The sequence below is a fragment of the Physella acuta genome, unplaced genomic scaffold, assembly GCF_028476545.2.
Source record: "Physella acuta isolate Inbredline_101_S28 unplaced genomic scaffold, ASM2847654v3 ptg001055l, whole genome shotgun sequence".
NCBI classification, from domain to species: domain Eukaryota; kingdom Metazoa; phylum Mollusca; class Gastropoda; family Physidae; genus Physella; species Physella acuta.
The window spans coordinates 149,580-173,360 of NW_026732572.1; the positions used below are offsets into that span (position 1 = coordinate 149,580).

General features: G+C 37.9%; 2 protein-coding genes across 2 annotated transcripts in view; both read left to right on the forward strand.

Moving 5' to 3' along the window:
• Positions 1 to 1,667: 1,667 nt before the first annotated feature.
• On the forward strand, positions 1,668 to 2,981 carry LOC131955090 (monoacylglycerol/Diacylglycerol O-acyltransferase). The gene has a single exon (XM_059319047.1). The coding sequence runs from the start codon at positions 1,877 to 1,879 to the stop codon at positions 2,792 to 2,794; it is 918 nt and encodes a 305-aa protein (XP_059175030.1). The 5' UTR covers positions 1,668 to 1,876; the 3' UTR covers positions 2,795 to 2,981.
• A 3,309-nt stretch (positions 2,982 to 6,290) lies between these two features.
• Positions 6,291 to 23,781, forward strand: part of LOC131955099 (ras-related and estrogen-regulated growth inhibitor) — a 112,848-nt gene continuing 95,357 nt past the window's right edge. The window contains exon 1 of the mRNA XM_059319074.1: positions 6,291 to 6,862. Coding sequence (XP_059175057.1) covers positions 6,796 to 6,862 — 67 coding nt within the window. The 5' untranslated portion in view covers positions 6,291 to 6,795. The remainder of the gene's footprint in view (positions 6,863 to 23,781) is intronic.

The following is a 23,781-nucleotide window of genomic DNA, read 5'->3' on the forward strand; positions in this document are numbered from 1 at the left end:
CGTCCGACCTTAAAATCTGCTTGACAACGTATAATTAGATACACTAATTAATGTCATGAGCACACTCGAGTTTTTGTGATGGGAAGATCACTCGATTTTTTTTACGAACGTAAGGGTTAGTAGAATAGATAAGTTATGGTCAACTAGATTGCTCTTGTAAAATGATGTAATACATCCTAACAGATGAATTACTAATGAACGCTAACTTTCATTTGTCAATGATTTTAGGATTTTGTCTTAGTACTTTTTAAAAACTTAATAATAACGCGACCACCCGTCATATACATGGATTTAGTATTGACGAATTATGCAAATCAGGGGAGTTAACCACATAATATTTCATATTTATAAGTGTATACATAGGTTACCTTCCTTAGAAAGAGATCTACATGAGAAATAATAAAAAAAATTTCTCACGTAGGACTGACATGAGTTCCCATCTTGACGATGTATGAACCCGGGAGTGTTTCTTCCAGATTCTCTTCCATCCCCCACCCCCGCCAAAGAAGAAAGTCTACCGCACCCCTCCCCCCCCCCGATATAAATGGAATATAAATAGAAAACTTATACTTTTACCAGTGTCTACCGCCCCCCCCCCTCCCCCCGAAATAAATGGAATATATATTGAAAACTTATACTTTTACCAGTGTCCTGTCCGCCGCCCCCGCGGAAATATCAAGTGCCCCCCCCCCCCCCCCCGGAAAAAAAGTCAGGAAGAAAGACTGGAACTCACCCATCTTCGATAGACGGCTTAACTGTAAAAGTGGTCACACGGGCTCTACTTCACCTATACTCATGGTGTCCTAAACCGAGACTGTTGTTTACTTTTATTTAGACCAGCTACAAGATTGTGAAGCCAACTGTTCTTAGGTGAATATAAAAGAAGTTCAACATAGCAGTTCAACATAGCAGTTCAATAGTACTTTAAAATAGCAGTTCAACAATAACAAGGCATTACAGCTTATATTCTACAATAGCATGAATACAGGAATTATTTATAATAAATGTAACAGCACCATGTATAAAATATTTTTTTGTACATATTTAACAGTATATTAATATTAAGTATACCAATTTAGTAGTATTTTTGTTACCGGTCCATAACAATACATTTTCCACTATATATGTACATATATTATATACAACTACACGGTCCATGAGAGCAAATCAGTACGGCCACTTACATACACATATTGCAGCACATAGTAAGGCAGGAAGACAACCCCAATGTTGTGAGCTATTGGCATAATAAAATCATACACTCAGCAAGACAGGGAGGCAACCCCCATGATATGAGTTATTAGTGTTTTTCATTCCCACAGCTAGGCAGGGAGACAACTCCCTTGTTGTGAGTTATCGCTGGTACGTGCTCTTTATACATCCAAGACACGTTACCTAATCACTAATCAGTCAGGTAACTAATTAGAGTACACGTTAATTAAAAGCACGTTAGGCCTGCTTACGCGAAAAGTTTACGACTGGTGTCATTAAAAAAATTGCCTCCGAGTATACTGGTAATGAAACCATTAATTGTTTTACTGCTGTGTTTGGTTATATAGTGACCTAAAATAATTACTAAATTGTTACAACTGATGTTTATCTAAATTAAAGTTTTTGCCAATAGATCTAGATCTATTACCCTGGCCCTAGGCCAAAAAGTATTGATTTAAAATCAGATCAAATTCTAGCGACATTGATCAAGATAATCCATTCTGGAGCTGTTAACAGTGGGAATCCATTTCTATGTGACTGTGATGGTGAAAGATACTTCAATGATAAAATAAAGATATTGAAAGATAATCTCTAAGGACTTAACACTGTGAAACTCGATGATGGAATAATTATTTATCTAACTATACGACAAGCTTGTGAAAGAATGGATTCCATATCAGTTGTACTAGATTATGTAAACAGCATAGATATTGACTCTTGGGTGCTGTGGGTTCTGTACCCCATTCTGATCACCTTTTTACTACCTTCATTTATCATCCTCTTTCTATACCTCTCTTCTCTTATGCTGTTTATATACAAGCAGCGCATGAAACTTAAAGCTGCATATGACCATGATTTCTGGGATGGCGCAAGAAAAACCCTTGGTGCACTTTGGTGGGCACAAGCAAGAACATGGCATGGTTATGAGGTGGAAGGCCTCCACCACATCCCAGAATCCGGGCCTGCATTAATTATCTACTACCACGGCGTCCTCCCTGTTGACATCTATTATGTCCTTACAACTGTTTTGCTAGAGAAGGGCCGACTAATTCACTTGGTTGGTGATAAGTTTTTATTTCACATTCCAGGTTGGCAGACGCTAATGGAAGTGTTTAATGTGACTCCTGGCACCGTGACCAGCTGTGTCGACCAGTTGAAAAATGGACATCTGCTGTGTATATCTCCAGGGGGTGTTAGAGAAGGACTTTTTAGTGATGAAAACTATGGCATCATGTGGAACAAAAGATGTGGCTTTGCTAAAGTTGCCCTGCAGGCTAACGTGCCCATAATTCCAATGTTTACAGTAAATATCAGAGAAGCTTTTAGAACACCCAACTGGGCCAGAGCATGGTTCCGAGGCTTGTATGAGAAGACCAGACTTCCGCTGGCGCCTGTCTATGGATTATTCCCAGTTAAACTCAAAACAATATTTGGTGAGCCTATCCTGGCAAACCCTAACTTCACTGCAGAGGAGCTTGCAGAAGCTGTGAAAAGTGCTTTGGAATCTCTAATTGCAACTCATCAGAAGTGCCCTGGCAATATACTGCGCGCATTGTTAGAAAGAATTCCCTTCTTCAGATGAAACGATTTTGCTCCCATTTCTGCTGTGTTCACTTAAGAGTTGCATCAATATCCCAAAACAAAAAATTTAAAAATGCCATTCATTTTGTTTTTCATTTGTAAATAGCTCAACCATATTTATTTCTTTTACAAATACCCAGCTGAATCTGTGATAATCATCACAAAGCAATTTATTTCAAATAAAAAAAAACAACCAAGCATTTAAAAAAAAAAAAAAAAAAATTTACTGTAATATTCCACAATAATATTTTTCAAATATCAACGAGAGTCAAAAAAAAATATATCAAATTGTTAATTTCAACTATTTCTTTGATTCATCCCAGCACCCCTTGAATAATCTGAGACTATTTCCTGTATGTAAAAAGCCGAATTTGAACAGTACCTCGGCAGCTATATATCAGCAAATGGCAGCATGGAGAAAGAAATAGCCACCAGAATAGCAATGGCAGCACAAACTTTCAACAGACTTGCTAAGATCTGGAAATCATCCTCACTGCAGCAGGGAACTAAAATAAGAATCTACAAGTCTAACGTACGTTCTGTACTCCTCTATGCTGCAGAGTCATGGAAACTAAACAAGAAAGGAGAGAGCCGACTCAGAGGCTTTGAAAGAAGATCCCCCCAATGTATCCTCAGAAAAAAGTTGGACGACAAAGTCCCGAACAAGGTAATACGACGAAGGACAGGATTAAACGACATTGTTTCAGAATTTTGAATGAGGAGATGGAGATGGCTGGGCCATGTCCTACGCATGAGCAAAAGAAGACTCTCCAACATGGCGCTGAAGTGGACTCCGCCTGGAAAGCGAAAGAGAGGAAGACCACTGGGAACATGAAGGAGAGAGATGGAAGAAGAAGTGCTGGCTTCAGGCAAGACCTGGCATGAACTAAAGTGGCTCGCCCAGGACAGAGTAGAATGGCGGAGATTTATTGCTGACCTATACTCCACAGGGAGTGATGAGGATTAAGTAAGTAAGTAAGTATGTGGGTGTTGGGGGAGGGTATAATGGTCTGTCTTGTGGATATCATTGACCTTGTAGCATCCGTCATGAACTGTACCCCCCCCCACTCTATAAATGTCAACATAGAAGTTTAAAGAGTATAGTGGCGAAGAAAAAACAACAAAGAAAATAATTAACAAAGCAAAAAAAAAACAGCTAAGATTAACCAACAATTTTCAGAAAATATAAAAAAAGGGTAAAAAACAACAACAAAACAAACAAAACTATAAAATTAGATAATATAAATTTGTTTCTTCTAAAAAAAACACCAAACAAAGCAGAGGCGTAGCGAACCATCCTAAATTTAGGGTTATTCACGGTTAAGAAAAAGACCTAACTTGGAAAAGCTGGGACACTTTTTATCAATGATTGTGCCTTAACATTTGTTAAGTTTTACACACAGTTAAATAAAACCAAATAGCAGTCTATTGTCGTAACTTTGACTGTGTTAAATTAATAAATGCAGCTCGGAATGAGCTACCTTTTTTTCTACCCCGCATGGCTCGCTCCCAGGGTAGGCACCTGGGACGCCCCCCCCCCCCCCCAATCCATCCTTCCCTAGCAATTTCCTCTGGAACCGACTGGTGTAATCTTATGACAGAAAACGGATTTCATTGAATAACACAGGTGAATCAAGGCCCACAGGACGCCTGGTACTTGAGCTTATAATTAATAGCCGATCCTATACATCGATGAAAAGATAAGCCGTTGCTATGGCAACTCCCAAAACACAGCATGGGGGTCATCAACGCTCCTATGGTACGTCACATCAAGGGTGGCGGAGGTTGGTAGTGAAGAAAGTTGGTGCGCATTTGTGGTGAGTTAGATTGCACTGGTGCCGCCTAACTGTGGTGCGCATGTGTGGTGAGTTAGATTGCACTGGTGCCGCCTAACAGTGGTGCGCATTTGTGGTGAGTTAGATTACACTGGTGCCGCCTAACAGTGGTGCGCATTTTTGGTGAGCTACTGTTCAGCGTGTAGGGACGGAGTGGTCCAATGGTAGAGCATACGACTATTAACCTTAATGTCTCAAGTTCGAATCCGGGTTCAAGTACGTAGAACGTCCCGGAGTTCACCCAGCTCTTATGGGTACCTAACTCACTTTAGTGAAAGTAAAGGCGGCTGGGCATAGAGCTGACCACAAATGCCGAGGTTACAAAAACAGGTGGACTTCACTTTCCCCATGGACGTTAGGTTTGAAAGGGAACTTCACTTAGAGTGGCGCCCACTGGTGGTATGCATATATGTGAGATGTAGGAAAATTAGCTGTGTTCAATAAATTATGTTTGACATGGCAGATCAGGAATCTGAATACTAGAATTTGTTTCTGATTGTTAATGCGAAGTACATGTCTTGATTTAGCTGTGTAGGCCTATAAAGTTGTGCGAGATTTGCGAAGCCTGTTTTTAGAGGTGGGTTTTAGCGAAGTATTTTTTTTTATTAGTGAAGAGGTATTTGAGAAGTGGGTTTTTAGAGACGGATTTTTGAGAGGTGCATTTTTAGAGGAGTTATAAGAGTAGGTTATAAGAGATAAAAATTAAGAGATTTTTCTTGAGAGGTGGGTTTTTAAGAGGTGTTTTTTTTTAGAGATTGTTTGAGGATGGGTTACTAGATTTGGAGTTTGAGAGAATTTTGATAAATTAGTTTTACAGGCGGATTCCGAGAATGTGTTTATGATTATTAATTTCAACAATAGTAGCAGAAACATCATCAACAACAACTGCTACAGCAGCAGCAACAACAACAACTACAACAGCAACATCAAAAACAATAACAACAACAACACCTGCAACAGCAGCAGCAACAACAGCAACAACTGCAACTACAACTACAACAGCAACATAAAAAACAACAACAACAACTGCAACAACACCTGCAACAGCAGCAGCAACAACAGCAACAGCAACAACTGCAACTACAACTGCAACAACAACAGCAAAAGCAACAACAACAACTGCAACAACAACAACTGCAACAACTGAAACAACAACAACTGCAATAGCTACAAGAACAACAACTTCAACACCAACAACAACTGCAACTAACAATAACGTGAATTTCTATTTTCAAGCACCAATACATACTTTCTCGTCTAATTTCCTATTCTGCCCAACGCGGTGAAGCATGTTAACTTTTAAACCCACATTTCCCAACATTTTAAACAACAAATCAAGCAGAAAGAAAAATGTTTATGTTTTTTTTTAACATTCTCTACAATCTAAGCCACGACCTAAATAACCTCCTTACCTATATACACTCTTAACAATGACATACCTATATGGAGGGAGGGAAAGGAGGGGGGATGACTCCTGTCAGTTAATAAGCCCGCCCCTTCCTCCCAACTTCGCAAACGTACACGATTTCTCCCCCCCCCTCCCCCCCCCCCCCCACGGCGCACTAGCGGCTGAGCAAACAGGCATGCCGCTCGTCCATGGTTTTTTTATTTTTATATGAGCGAGCATGTGCACGCTGGGGATGTTCAGTCGTGTGTGAGTCGCCGTGTGCACGTGCATTCGTGGTACTCACTCGTGCACGATACAGGACATGCTGTAGGACATTGTTTTAGGACATGTTTCAGGACAGGTCGAGCAGTGTGTCGTGTTGTTACAAAACAACTGTGCTGTAGGATGAATTAATTTACAAATTAATAAATTACTCATTTCTTTTTGGAAGTGTATGCAAATCAATTAACAATTTAAAACATTTTGTTATGAAATTAAAGACAAAAATAATTATACTTGAAATATAAAAATATAATTATGGTTTGATATTAAGAGATTTTTATCGCTATCGTATATTATTTAAATAATTGAATCCTGAATGAAATCGATAATTTTATAAACTATTTAAGTCATCAATGGATGTTTGAAGTAACACATCAGATCGGCTTCAATTAAGATTAATTTCTCACAAAGGGACGTAACCGTGAATTTGTTTTGTTTTTTTTAAAAAAATCCAAAGTTCCGAAACTTTCCTTGGATATCTGAGTGCAGGATATCAAGATGTCTCAACGAAGATTCACCAACGCTAAAATCGTCATCCTAGGTGGCTCTGGCGTCGGGAAAACAGGTAAATCTCATGTTTTGTGTTGGTTCCAGATTAATTAACGATAATCTTTCAACAGTAATGATATAAGCCGCCAACCAGAATTAAGATTGAATTTGTTGGTATAAAATTATAATTTGTCTTTTTTAACAAATTAGAAAGACGTTTAGACGAATGTAGAATTAAGCTAAAACCAATGAACAATAAGTACTTAAGCATTAATAACTACATGGCTAGCTCGTAATGTGTACGTGGAGAGTGCTTAGAGTGTACACATGAAGAGTGCTTACAGAGTGCTAATCCAAGACCGTAGATAGTAAACATGCGGGTGTTTTGAGAGTAATAACACGAGGGCTTTGAGAGTAACAACGCGAGTGTTTAGAGAGTAATAACACGAGGGCTTTGAGAGTAACAACGCGAGTGTTTAGAGAGTAATAACACGGATGTTTAGAGAGTAAAAGCGCGAGTGCTTAGAGAATAAAAGCGCGATTGCATGCAGAGTAATTATCGAGCACTTGGCAAGAGACTGTAACAGACATAAAAATGTTATTTGCTAATTAATTAGTGAATGCGAGATTTATGTCGACTACTGTTTTTACATAATTCACGTCACAATGTAAACGAACGTAAACTCTCTAGTTTACACATTAACCATAGACAGCTTTGTAATTCTTACCCACCATCATCGAAACATAACACAGAAGCATGAATGTAATCCTTACATGTTATCATCCAAATAACACGTAGGCATCAATTTAATTTATAAAAAAACTCACTCATTACATGTAGGTATCAATGTAATCATTACATATTTCTTTAAAAGATAAACATGTAGGTAAGTATGTAATCCTTATCGACTACCAACAAAACAGAAGCACAAGAACATACACATAACACAGTAACCCTATACCGATTCCCATCAAAACATAAGCACAATAACATACACATAACACCGCAACCAACCTACTACCGTCAAACATAAGTACAATAACATTCACATAACACCACAATAATATAGCATACACATAACACCGCAACCAACCCACTACCATCAGACATAAGTACAATAACATACACATAACCCGTTACCTATTACGACCCCAAGGGATAAACGCGACAGGTACGCGCGAAGCTATTTTCCCCGTACAATCGAGCTAAAGAAAAAATCAACATTGACTCGACCTAGCGGCAGGTTAGGATAGAAACTAACTGCTCATCATTCTGGTTTGTTCGTTTATTCTGTACGTGGGATCTTTTTAACACTCATAAAGATCTTTATACTTATTGATGAAGATCTTAGCACCAGTTCATGATGATCTTTGCAGTTACTGATAAAGATTTTTTACCCCCCCCCCCACACACACACACTCAAAAAGAAATAAAATGGAAAAAATTATTGGAAAATATTTGGCCCCACTTTCTCGTACTGTCCTGACCATCACGTTAAACCATACAACCAATTAAGCTTGACGTTTAACAGTTCAACACGACTCCCCCCCCCCCCCCCCACACACACTCAAAAAGAAATAAAATGGAAAAAATTATTGGAAAATATTTGGCCCCACTTTCTCGTACTGTCCTGACCATCACGTTAAACCATACAACCAATTAAGCTTGACGTTTAACAGTCCAACACGACCCCCCTCCCCCCTACTAAAGTATAATTATGTATTTATTTGGAAATAATTACTCACCATTTTAGTTACATCGCATGTTTTACCATCTCTTAACTCCCCTTAACGTTTTTATCGTCACATCAGAACCTTCACCCGATTCCTCTTTTGATGAATGACATGTATTGAGCTCCAGTTACACCGACAATCATTTTACTGTATAACAACAAGTTGGCAATATTGTGGTCATTTATCTTAATACCCCGACTTGTAAACCCACAGCTAAGACTCTGCCAGTAGTCTCTATTTTCAATGACCCCTGCTATACCTCCGATATAGCCCACACTATAACACCCATTATAACACCCGCCATAACCATCACTATAACCCCTGCAATAACCTCCGCCATAACCCCCACTATAACCCTTACTATAACCATCACAATAACCCCCACCATAACCCTACTATAACCCCCGCTATACCCCTTTGCTATACCCTCGCCATAACCCCCCCCCCCCCCCCAAACCCCTGCTATAACCTCCACCATAACCCTTCTATAACCCCACTATAACCCATACTATAACCCCCACTATAACCCCCACCATAGCCCCACTATAACCCCCACTATAACCCCCACTATAACCCCCACTACAACCCCCACTATAAAAAATTTGACTGACGTGAATCATCAAGTTTGTCACACGCGATAACGTCACGTTCTCCCGATAGTTCTGACACATTTAATGCGCACCGCCTGAGTGTGAAACTGTAAAACAAATTTCCAGACGCGACAAGCCGCACTTCATAAACCGCAGTGAACTGTGCAGCACCTTTTACCAGGTGCGAAAACCTACACAGGTGGGAAAAATACATGCTTATTTTTAACCACAAAGAAATTCCCGATGAAGATAAATATTATGGTACGGTAAGGTTTGTGAAATAGATTTTCAAAATTTTTATATTCTTAAAATGACAATTTTAGTAAGGGGTCGGTCATAAATGACGTCACACTCGTAGAGGGGAAGGGGGGGGGGGTCCGTAATTTTGTGACGGCGTGTGATGAGGGGGGGGGGGGGGTCAGATGAAGTGGCGTCACACTTTTGCATTATATTAGAATCTTCGCCGTTATTCCGAGATTTAGAAAAGTGTTTTAATAAACTGTAATAGGAATTGATTAAAATACTCTATGTTGACAGAGTTCAGACACGATTTTTGAAAAAATATCGTATTTTAAGATAAATACAACTTCACTTTCGAGAGGGGGTTGCATGATGAATTGTGACGTCATTTTATGGGGTGGGGGTCTGGCTTTTTGTGACGATGTATGACAAAAAGCAGGGGGGGGGGGTAAAAATAGTTAAAAAAAAGCATGACATCGATTATGATGAACCCTTTTCCTTATATAACCAAATACCACATCATCATTGTTCCTTTTCCTGCCTTGCGGAACTTAGAGCCTCCGTCAAAGCTTTCCCCTCCCCACGGTATCCTGACACTCATCACGGCTCCACCCAGCTCACCCCCACCCTTTCAGCCTCCTCCCTCACTTTACGTCGCCATGTCTTCGAGGGTCGACCTCAGCGTCGCATACCCATGGGCTTCCATTCTATAGCCTTCTGTCTCAACCCAACACTTAAACAGATATAAAGGTTTATAATAACGGACGGTGTGGTCTAGCGGTAGAGAGCTGAACTGCTAACCCGTAAGTCTCGAGTTCGAATCCGGGTTCAAGTCAGTAGACAGACACTGAGTCCACCCAACTCAGATGGGTACCTAACTCACGTTAGGGAAAGTAAAGGCGGCTGGGCATAGTGCTGACCACACTATCTCTTCATATGCCGAGGTCACAGAAACAAGTGAAATCTACTTCACTTACCCCATAGACCGTCAGGTTTGAAAGGGAAACTTTACTTTACTTATATAATAATAAGATTTTATAAGCACTTTCTTACTTGAGAAACAATAGTTTAAGCCGTTAGTAGCATACGCTTTTACCGTAATATGAAGTTCGCAGTTTTTTTATTGGTGGGTAACCATAATGGGTAGTTCATAGTTCGTATGCCGAGGTCCCAGAAATAAGTAAACTCTACTTCACTTTTCCCATGGACCGTCGAAGTTCAAAAGAGAATTTTACTTTTACTTAATCATAATTGGTTTTATGTTTTATTTTCTACTTTTTTTTTCTTTCTTCTTCACTGGAAAATATTTTAAAAAGTAGTAAGATAGATATAGTTCTATTCATTTCTTTCTAAATGAAGTAGACACCCTACACGTTAAAAATATTACTTTGAATCCGCAGTCAGTAGCTTCCGATAGACATCATAATTATCTGCACCTTATTAATGCCCCTTATTACCTACCCCTTATTATGTCTGTAGTCGGCTTTAAGGCATACAAAAATAATATTAGCACACATCAATCAACTGGCTGATCGAGCGATCGATCGATCGTTTGTACTAAATCGCATCATCTCCCCTTTTGTTTAATATTGTCTTTAATAATAACTAATTTAATATCTGGATAGAATAAAAAATTACATATTCTTGCTTTGTCATCGGATGTGAATTTATCTACAAATAAATAAACCACTGCGATAGACGTGGGTCAAAATTGAGTTTCTATATTGGACCACACCCACAGACAGACCTACGAAAAATGTAAAAAGAATGTAACGTTGATAAAAACAACAGCCGAAGATAAAAGTACAACATTATGTATTGTCGTTTTTCTAGTTTCTATTTTTGTAACACATCTGTTCTCAAAGATGCGGAATGATCCGAACCATAGACCACGACTTGAGTTGTGCGTTTTAGTCCAGTCGGCCACAGGCGGATATGGGATATGGGCCTAGAACTAGAGTACACTTTCACCAATGTGATAACTAGGTGACTCGCGTGTGACTACTTGGTGACTCGTTTGTGACAAATGTGCCAGTGTTTGTGACCTCCCAGCATGCCAGCCAATAAGCAATAAACACCCAACATCCAACAACAAACTAAAAAGTCATCCGACAACCAACAAACATATCATTCAATGACCAAACTAAAAAAGTTAACTTTCAATCAGTAAACACGACATCCAACAACCAACAAGACATCCAACAACCAACAAATCATCCAACAACCAACAAGACATCCAACAACCAACAAGACATCCAACAACCAACAAGACATCCAACAACCAACAAGACATCCAACAACCAACAAGACATCCAACAACCAACAAGACATCCAACAACCAACATGTCATCCAATAACCAACATGCCATCCAACAAGTCATCTAACCAACATATCATCCAACAAGTCATCTAACCAACAAGTCATACAACAACCAACATGTCATCCAACAACCAATAAGTCATCCAACAACCCACAAAACATCCAACAACCAACAAGACATCCAACAACCAACAAGACATCCAACAACCAACAAGACATCCAACAACCAACAAGACATCCAACAACCAACAAGACATCCAACAACCAACACGACATCCAACAACCAACAAGACATCCAACAACCAACAAGACATCCAACAACCAACAAGACATCCAACAACCAACAAGACATCCAACAACCAACAAGACATCCAACAACCAACAAGACATCCAACAACCAACAAGACATCCAACAACCAACAAAACATCCAACAACCAACAAAACATCCAACAACCAACACGACATCCAACAACCAACATGTCATCCAACAACCAACGAGTCTTCTAACCAACAAAACATCCAACAACCCACAAAACATCCAACAACCATAAAAGACATCCTACAACCAACAAAACATCCAACAACCAACAAGATGTCCAACCAACAAGTCACCCAACAACCAACCAAACATCTAACAACCAAAAAATCATCCAACAGCCAACCAACCAATCACCCAACTAACCACCCGACCACTCCAGTTCCCACAAAGCCCCTTACAACCAACCTCTCAGAATTTTATCTCCAAAGGGTCTCAGGTTTAAAAACGCCGTGCTGTTATCTCTCGCAGGAGTTATCCTTTATCCGCGGGTAAACATGGGTTATCTCCCTTGCTAACCGCGACAGTTTATGTAAGAAAAAAATGTTTAAAAATAAATCCTCTCGTTTGTTGTTGACCGTCTTCTAGAACGTTCGACATAGGAGTGGGGGGATCTCTATTTATTAGAGAGTTTATGTTTGTAAAATACGCTTTTAGTTCATAGACGTTGTCAGGTTTTTGAGAGTTTAGAAGCTAGAGAGTATTTGTAAGTTTTATGGTTTGTTTATCGGGAGTTTGTGTTTGTGGATGGTTAATGTTTGTAGCAACTTAAAAGAGACTAGTTCAACCTGATGGTGTCTGTCATTGCGGCTTCGTTTGTTGATGAACTTGGTGCACTCGAGGTTGCAACAACACTGTGTGCTTTCATGTTCTGTCTTAGACAGGGATAAGACTTTGCGTCGTGGTCATCTTCTGAGTTCACGTCCCCCAACTAACCATGTGCAACCAAAAAAACAAACAAAAAAACAACATAAACAAAACTATGGTGGTTTTACAGCGTGGATAATTTAAAGTACCATTGTCACGCCTGCAGGTTCAAGGAGCAGGGGAAGTAGAGTTGTATTTACATCTGTCTTTTTCGTGACCCGACTGGTGTTTTGGGTTCACTAGAGCTAAGGTGACTCAGCGTCGACATCGGGACTTCCAAGATCATAGGTTTAATCCTGCACGACCATTGCAGGGTCTTGATCCAAGATCATAGGTTTAATCCTGCACGACCATTGCAGGGACTTGATCCAAGATCATATGTTTAATCCTGCATGACCATTGCAGGGTCTTGATCCAAGATCATAGGTTTAATCCTGCACGCCCATTGCAGGGACTTGATCCAAGATCATATGTTTAATCCTGCATGACCATTGCAGGGTCTTGATCCAAGATCATAGGTTTAATCCTGCACGCCCATTGCAGGGACTTGATCCAAGATCATATGTTTAATCCTGCATGACCATTGCAGGGTCTTAATCCAAGATCATAGGTTTAATCCTGCACGCCCATTGCAGGGACTTGATCCAAGATCATATGTTTAATCCTGCACGACCATTGCAGGGACTTGATCCAAGATCATAGGTTTAATCCTGCATGACCATTGCAGGGTCTTGATCCAAGATCATAGGTTTAATCCTGCACGCCCATTGCAGGGACTTGATCCAAGATCATAGGTTTAATCCTGCATGACCATTGCAGGGACTTAATCCAAGATCATACGCTTAATTCTGCACGATCATCGTAGGGACTTGATCCCAAGTCGTATTCTTAATCCTAACTCCAAGCTGAATGGGAAATCTTACAATTTTTCTGTACAGAATTTAAAATGTAAACATTTGGGCTATTTTAAACAAAAAAAAAAAAGACCAATAAAATATATTAAAGGTACCACTAATTTAGGTCTATCCCAACGTAATTTAAAAAAAAAAACTTTTTTTCTCTACACCCTGCCCCCACCCTATTTCAGCACAAAACTAGTTGGTGCTTCTAGTATTATTCTTTCACCCTGATCCCTTACATGTTGGTAATTAAAACACGACTAATATAATTTTATCAATGCCTTAATGCCTCCTCTTTTGCGATTTTCCAAACCCCAGTTTTGCTGTTACGCTGCTAAACTGATCGCCATCTTATCTAAGGTCCCGATCCCTCAATTTTTATTTAACTGACCCCTACTCAACAAACTGATCCAACTCTAACCGAACTTACCCCAAACACTAACAGCCACTTTAACCAGATACTCCTACTATCATACTAACACCCGATTCAAGCCAACTAAATATCTTAATTAATTAATCTTATAATTAAGCTTATGAAACAAACTCTACGTCATTTTAATTACACTAATAAAAACTAACTTAGAAATCAGCCATTCAAGTTTTACCGTACGTGTTTTGAAACCTCCTTAGATTAGGGATAACATTTTTCTTAATTAAAATATAACAACTCACTACAGCCTCGTTTCGGTTCAAAAGAACAGTTTATAAATAGCTCTCAGAGACCAAAGTGGGGGAACTTCAAACAAGAAGGCAGATAAGTGCCTACATGCACGCGACCCAGTTCTTAACCAATCATAAAACTGATTACGTACTTTGGTGTGAATTACGTAGTTATCGGTAAATAAATTAACCAATCACACGCAATTTCCTCACACACTTCAGACTACGGGAAGTGAATTGGTATATATATATATATATATATATATATATATATATATATATATATATATATATATATATATATATATATATATATATATATATATATATATATATATTGGTTTCTGTACTAATATACAATCTAAATAAATGTGTTTCTCAGTTTCTTATATATTTTGTTTACACGTTTAACATGTTTTTTTAACATTTAGATTTGACATTGTGAAACTGGTGTAATTAAATTAAGTAGTATTTTTGTTAAGTATGAATATTTTTCGCACAAAACATAATAAAATATTTTAGCTAGTTCTGTTAGCTGGATGATAAAATCAAATTATAAAGCTATCCCTACCCAACTAAGAAGCTAATAAGTAAACGACTATGTTACTTAAGTCAAATTAATGCACACTGATACATAAGAAATTGCTTTCAGAAAAAAAAATTACAATTACTTTTAAAAACATTTGAAGAAGAAATTTCAATTTAAATAGTTTCGGGTATCAAGCCCTTAACACAAATAAGAATTGTTCAACTTGACAAATTATGTATTTAGCTAAGTTGATAGCTTTTGGTTTACACTTGGGAAAAATATTTAATCTAAAATTAATAAAATGTAAAAATAAGTTAATGAATTCTTATACTTCCTAAATTCTATTTTTTTCAGTATTATAAACAATTATTCACAATTTTATTTTGCTACAACAAATATAATCTTTATTTTTAACGTCTGTTGATAAAAATGTTGTACGTTGTCTCCCTTTGTAATTTCAAATTTAGAATCGGGAATTGACCAAAGCAAACAAAAAAAAAACGAATACCAACAAGACACCATAATATGGAATAGACTATTATATAGTCGATTAAAATTATATAAACATGTATATAATATATATATATATATATATATATATGTATATATATATATATATATATATATATATATATATATATATATATATATATATATATATATATATATATATATATATATCAGTGGCGTCGTTAGGTCGGGCGCCACCCGGTGCGGCACTTCGTGGAGTCACCCCCCATATAAAACTATATATATATATATATATATATATATATATATATATATATATATATATATATATATATATATATATATATATATATATGTAGGCTGTATGTGTGTTTCGCCCTATAATTTAAATATATGCTACATAAGCGTGCATGTATGTGCACGCGTCTCAAAATTTGGAAATTTCTGATCTACAATATTAAAGATAGTCATCTCAATAGTAGGTCAAACAAGAAAACGGCGACAACAAAATACAATTACCATTTCTCATTTTACAGTACTGTGGGTATCTTAGAAATCATTTTTTTTCTGCCCTCTCATTTTCCAGAGTACCTGTAGTTTTTTTTTGTTTTGTGTTATATTTTTACATTGTTACTGTAACATATTTTATGTAAGAGTGAGCATTGTGTAGATTTTTCCCCCCTATGAACCAGCTTATTCTACAATAAATTTAACAATGAAAATAAAGTTCAGCAAATGAATAATTTTTATCACAGCTTATCACAATGATGCTGCTAAATTCTTTTTTTTTTTCCATTTTCTGTTTTCTTTTTTATAGATCTTATTGCAAAACAAATTATGTTTTTTTTTTCCTCAATGAAACCACAGACACGTTTTACCTTAAAATATAGCAGGCAATCGTTAACTGTTAACTGTTTCACCAATGTTGTTGGCAAATGTTAACTGTTAACTACCCCATTTGTGCGTTTTCAAGAGGTTTTGAGCTGCTAGTTGAAATAAAGTTTCTGAAAAAAAAAACAGAATCACCCGTGTCTAGTTCAAAAAGATAGATCAGGAACGTAAAAAGGAATCTTACGGACAAATGTTAGTGCAAAAAGTTAGTTTTCACCAGCATTAGATTCTTAACTGCTTCCTTTACGTCCATCCCCCCCCCCCCCAAAATAGCATCAGGCATATAGGCTTAACGTAACAACTTCACATTTTAAAAATAACACTATGCTGATTTAATATTTAATGTGTGGAAGTTAACGCTAAGCCATCATCCCCTCAAATACCCCCTTACGCATCCACAAAAGTGAAAAAAAAAACAACGTTGTGTTATATATAATTTCAAGGATATCATTAATTAATAGCAGAGGCGTTGCGAAGGGGGGGGGGTGCGCAATGCACTTGGTGACACCATTTAGGGGGGGGGGGGTGACACTAAGGCAAAAAATTGCAAAATATATAGAGAAAAATGATAATTCCACTTAATTGACTAATTCGAGTGTTAAATAGTCTTTTAAGAGGTGCAAATCGAAAGGTTGAGGAGGGGGGGGGTTGCAAATCGAAAATTGAAAGTTTGTCCCCGGGAAACGCGTCTGGGGGGTGACACCATTCAGTGCCGTCCCGACCTGACCTCGCTACGCCACTGATTAATTGTTAGATGTAAAAGCCCCCCTCCCCCACTTCTTATTAAACTACGCGTATATATTTTACATAACTTATCATTATAATTTTCCCCGTCCGTGTCCAAGACATATCGTGTAGGTGAAGTAGAGTTCATCGGCTTCAGTTGACCTCGGCATGTGAATGGATAGTGGCCAGCACTATGCTCAGCTGCTTTTTCCCCCTAGCGTGAGTTGGGTACCCAACAGAGCTGGGTGGGCTCAGGGACATTCTACAGACTACTTAACGTATAGAGCCGTATTTAATCCAGCTTGGTGCCGTGTTCGGCTCAGGAGTTATAGGCTCAACCAACATCAGAGGTCAGTCAGAGCCGCCTGTGGCTCTTCTCTGGGTTATAAAATATCTTACATGCCTAAGATATTTTTTCTGATACTAAGATACACAATCTGATGCGAAAAAAAATATTCTTCTTCTTCGTTCTTAATTTTCTTAACTTAATGTTAGAAGGGATTCCCTACAACACAATAAAGTATACGTGTCAACTGGTTAAGCGCCATATACTATAGTATATAGACAGTTGACTCAAAATAAACCTGCTTTTCAATAGGATTTGCTTCCATAACCTTTGTCCAACCAAGAACAAACTACAAAGCAGCAGTTGTTTGATTTTGGACCACGCCGACCCCTAACAACTATCTGATATTAAGATATAGACGAAAAATAAAGAACGACCAACTATAAATTTGCTTTTGATTCAAGAGCTAAGCATCGGATTTCCAGGCAAACATTAGTACTATAGAATTCATTTATAAAAAGTTTTTTTACTTGAAAGAGATTAACCTTACCACCCTGATGCACGCGTTTAATTGACCCCCCCCCCCGTCTGTGTACTATGGAATTTAGGTTAACGTTTTGAGTTGACCTTAGTTCATTATAATGTAGGTCAAGGCAATTAAATAAAGAATTCCAGCTGATGCCAGTTGTTAAGGGAAGATTGCTGAGATATTTTGCTGAGATATTTTGCTGAGATATTTTGCTGAGATATTTTGCTGAGATATTTTGCTGAGATATTTTGCTGAGATATTTTTCTGAGATATTTTTCTGAGATATTTTTCTGAGATAGTTTGCTGAGATATTTTGCTGAGATATTTTACTGAGATATTTTGCTGAGATAACCTGCCCAGAGTTGAAACGTTAGAACTGACGGCACCAAGTTTCTGCCGGCATCAGGCTACTGTCGGTAACCGGTTACTGCAGGTAATAGGATATATCCGGTACCCGGTAATAAGATATTGCCAGCACCGGGTTTCCTCCGGCATAACGATACTGCCGGACCTAGGTGACTGCCGGAGTCATGTTATTAACGGCACTAGATTACCTTCGGTACCAGATTACTTCCATCACCAGGATATTGCAGGCATCAGGTTACTGCCTTAACCATTGTATTGCCGGCACTAGGTTACTGCCGGCACTAGGTTTCCGCCGGCACTAGGTTACTGCCGGCACTAGGTTACTGCCGGCACTAGGTTACTGCCGGCACTAGGTTACTACCGGCAGTATATTATTGTCGGCACTAGGATATAATCTAGGCCAGTCCAGTATTAGTACTTTAACTGGAAACCGATAGTTTGGGGCAAGATGAGGGGAAGGGGGAGGAGAGGGAAGGGGGTCACTGACCGATGGTATCACCAGGTACAATCAGATCTACACTAGAGTTGTGTTTGTTGTCAGTATCACGTCCCCACTTATCCCTCCCCCCTTTACTCTCAAGTACTTTAAGTCAGGAAGAAAACCTGTTGTCTACCTAAGTATGCTCTTAATCTGTCTTAGATTTACATCTCTACATCTGTAGATCCACATTGTCGGTCTGTGAAATCTTACAATTTTTCTTTTATCTATTTTTTTCAAATCTGATAAAATCATCGGTTTGTCTATAAAAATAAATAATCTAATATGAATCCACAAAGTCACGGTGCTAAATGTTGCCGATCTTTTGTGTGTGAACCATGGGTCACTTGAATCCAGCTTTGGTTTAGGTTTTTAAACTTTTGTTTTAAGTATCTGCGGCTTTGCATAATTTCAAAATTTGAAGCAGTGTAAAAATGTTGAAAAACCTTGATTTGCGGTGATAAGCGATAACAGAAATATTACAACCTTAAAGCCTCACATTATGTGATTTAGCTCTGCTTAAATTATATTTTTCTTGTTCTATTGTTGATAAAAAACGTCATCCCTTTCTGTTCACATTTGTATTAAAAATATTTTGTTTTTGGAGTAAAGCTCAGTGTAAATGAATTTTTTTGGTAGATCATCTTGATTTAGGGTAACTGGCGATTTAATAAACACCATTTGTTTATGAAGTCTGGCTTAAATATAAAAAAAAATCAAAATTTTTAAATTTTAATCCTTATCGTCTAATCTTAAATCCATTTCTCCTGCTGTCGAAAGATATAATACGTGGGGAAAAAATGTATCTTAGGTGACATTTGTAGACTCCTATTACACAATAAAGATTCGTGAATTTATGACGTGCATATAAATTGAGAGGGTTCGTGAAAAAATATCCCATATATTTTCTTGGTGCCCCTTTTAAATGTTAACCCTTAATGAAGTTGTACTAGAAATTCCATCCGAAATTCCCACCACAAAATACCACCACAGAGTCGAGCATAAAAAAAAAATATTGATTAATTCTTGACCAACAAAAAAAGTTGCAGTTCAACACAGTGCATAGAATAGTACGTCGTGCCCCCTCCCTACCCCCTCTCCTTATTTTACCTGACTAAATTGCCTCGTGGTTGTCTTAATACAAGCAATTTACCAACACCGTGAGACGAAAAAATATTATCTCAAAAACTTTGTTAAGCAAAAACTTTCATAAAAAAATATTTGAAAGAGTTTAAAAGCATACGCTCTTAACTCTGTCCCCCCTTACATTATATTTGAACCACGGTAGCTTTAAGCAATTTTTTTTTCTCTATCCCAATAAATCTTTGTTCATAAGTTGTCCCCCGCTTGAAACAAACACAATATATTAAACTAAACCGAAAGCAAAAGAGTTCTCCACTTTGGACAAATGAGAGTAATTTCCCCTTCCTTGCCTGCAACTTGTGTGTTGAGAAGTAGATAATATCTCAGGTTTTTAACGAGACGAGTCATTAAAACGTTGAAAGTAACGCCGATGGGTTGTTCTGAGCTGATAATTAGAAGAAAAAGATTGTAATAAATCTTGAACGTACTTTACCCGTCAAAAGTTCTATCTTAATTTTGCTTAACGACGAGATGTCAAATTTCTTAAGAATTTTCATTTCCCATTTATACGTCTAGGATTAGCCACGGCCCATACGCTTGCTAGAGTTTTGGGCTAATATGTTAGGGTTATGGCCAACGTTCAGAGTTTCTTCCAGGCATCTCTTCAAGGGGGCGAAGCCCCCCCGAAAAAAATCTACCGCCCCCCCCCCCCCCCCGAACGAAATGGAATTTATATAATTTATTTAGAAAATATATACTTTTAACAGTGTCCGCCCCCCCCCCGAAAAAAGTCTACCGCTCCCCCCCCCCCCGAAAATTTCAAGTGCCCCCCCCCCCCCGGAGAAAAAAGTCTGGAAGAAACATTGCCAACGTTCTCTTTATGGAGAAAAAGATGTTAGGTGCGTGCAAGGTGTTATACGTCTTATACAAGGATGTATTTTACAAAAAGGCTGTGCGGTAGATTCAAAAGTACTGCGCGGCCGCGCTACTTAGAGTGGAATAAGATTATGGCGAGGAGAAATTTAAAGATAACGCTAAATATTTTAGCTTTAAAAATCAAACGCCGAAGAATAAACGACATATGAGGGGGCTAGACGGCATGAAATGCATTTTTTTTTACAGCAATAGGTGTTTAAAAACGTAGCAAAAATAAGCCACTGCAATTAAAAACAAGCAACAGCAACTGAAAACAAACAACAACAAACAACAGCAACAAGCAACAAAACAACAAGGAACAACAACTGAAAAAAAGGAACAGCGACTAAAATAAGCAACAGCAACAAACAACAGCAATTAAAAAAACAACAGCAACTAATTTAAGCAAAAAACAACATAAAACAACATCGAAATTCTAAAAACAGCTTAACATAAACAAAAGCATCCTGGGAGGAGATTAACTTTGGACGAATACTTCAAGCTAACTATTTCCTCAGTATACAACGACTAATCTCACCGATATACTTTATCCCATGTAAAGCATAAACCGTGATAAAAAGTTTACGGCCGCACAACATGATTACACGCTGAAATTAAATTTTTCCGCTCGTTAAAATATCACTGATAAAGCTTTATTTAAGGAGGGCATTTTAAAAATAACTTCTTTAATTATGTTGGAATTAGATTCTCTCCCCTCCCCCCCCCCCCCCAATTTTATGTTTCATGGCAAAAGAATTAAACCAAATGCATGAAATAAATCATGTTTCATGGCAAAAGAATTAAACCGAAAGCATGAAATAAATCATGTTTCATGGCAAAAGAATTAAACCGAAAGCATGAAATAAATCATGTTTCATGCGAGTTTAAAATTGTAAAAAAAAAAAAAAAAACTTCTCAGACGGACAGTTGGCTGTTACAGATAAAACTGCTCAGGTAAGATGTGTTATTGTGTCGTTTTTATTGGGAATTTAAAAATAAAACCGGTGTATGCGCTGTTTTAGCTGTTGAATCAGAGTTCAGAGACGCAGCCGACGTCGTTGAAGATAGATAAATGGCAATACGGGTGTTGATATCTGATGGCAAGTAACTGTAGTGTTAGCAGCAGGTTATGAAGTAAGGAATCTTTACGCTGTGTCTGAGTTTTCCGGGGTATAGGGGTGTCCCATAGTCATCATTATCATCTTTTCCTGTTCGCGGTCAAGATACATGGGGCTGATAAAGTAGAGTTAATCTGTTTCAGAGACCTCGGAATATGAAGGGATAGTGTGGTCAGTGCCAAGTCCAGCTGAATAAACTTTCTCTAACGAGAGTTATGTACCCATCAGAGCTGAGTGGACTCCTACATTGGGGGGGGGGGGGGAAGGGAGAAGTATAACATGAAAAACAGTTACTCACTTACTGGTATACGTGATACTTTAAAACAAGTATAGTGGTGGTGAGTGACGTTTATATCCTTTGGTGAAAGAAACCCAACGATATGTTTTATATGTGGAACTAACAATATATGGTGCAAACAAATTCAGGAAAAAATTTGCTCGAGAACACACTCAAACGTACTGTGAAATATACAAAAACACATTAAATGTGGGATGAAAAAACTAGACAAAACACAAAAAAAAAAACACCAAAAAAAACACGGAGATAAATAAAAATGACAACGTAAAATTAAACAAGAAAAGAAATAAACACATATTTAAAAACATAATTTAAAAAACAAAAAGCTCCATAAATTTGAGTCTACAATTCATCTCTCCCAGCCCCACAGCTGTCCCTTACGACGGTGTTTAATACTCATCAACACAGGTAACAAAAACTTGCCGAATACCATCGCCATTTTGACAAAATATTTTTTTGAAAAGCAGTACAAAAAGTATCGCCTTTATAAAACGCAACAACAAAAATACCAAGATTTTCGTTTTCTAACCGCCATGTTGAAAATTTCCCTTCATAAGCAAATTCGAAAAATGTCAAAAATATTTTAATTTTTTCTTACACCCGCTTAGAAATTTTTCTCTCGTCTGCTAATCTTTGACGGTAAGCGGAGAAACGTGTTTATCTTAGAAAAGCGAGGCGGTTAATTTATTCGATTCTTACCGCGAATAGAGGATAAAACCTAGCTCCATCTCGGTTTACAACTGTAAAGGATTCTCGACCTGTCTAAAAATATCGAACCCTTTCAGAAATCAGCCAACGTAATCAGCAGGGAGAGAAAAAAAAAACTCAACACGGGGAAGAATTTACTCCACAGAAGTTTTGCTACCTGGGGAAAGTTTCTATACAAGCATAGTGAGACCTGAGTCAATTCCGTCTTAAGTTAGACGTCTTAAAGCAGTGGCCTAGCTAGGATTTTCGGGCCCCTATGCAAAAATTATCAGTGGGCCCCTTTGTCAGCCATTAGGCTACAACGGAGTGAAACGAAGAGATCAACAGCTACTTACTTACCTCACGATAGATAGTTTTAAATAGTATAAATATTAAATATTCTGTACATTTTGTATTCTATACGTCCTGATTATGTATGTATACTATATTATTATGTAGGCCTACAACTGCTACTATCCAGTTGTTGTGTAAAATTTTACAGGCTTATAGTTAATATTATATGTTGTTTTTGTAAGTAACCAAACACACTAGCGTCACAAGGCGAGGGCAGGAGTGCTGTACGCATCTGATGACAACAATTATGCCTGAAACATTGACAAAACATTGTAGAATTTACTGTCAAGACTATGTTGTATCCACCTAAAATAATAAAAGATTTGTGTGAGAGGGCTGACACTCCTCCGAAAATGCATTTTTTTTCTTGATTCTTGAGAACTATGGGGTGGTGACACCCCTTGAGTAAACGCACAGGGGAACATCCGACCTTGTGACGCCACTAACCAAACATTTATTTTAAATTGTTCAAAATTTATTTAGATCTCTTCTCTCTCTCTCTCTCTCTTTTTTTTTGCAAAATGAGTTCATTGAGATCTGTTTTAGCTTCTTCTGTAAGTTAGATACCTAGGAAGGCCAAGCTACTGACACAATGGGCATATGTCATGTCATGTTTGCCTGTCGTCCCTACTGGGAC

What these genes read in the sequence shown, in the direction of transcription:
- LOC131955090 (XM_059319047.1), top strand. Translation starts at nt 1,877, where the DNA reads ATGGATTCCATATCAGTTGTACTAGATTATGTAAACAGCATAGATATT.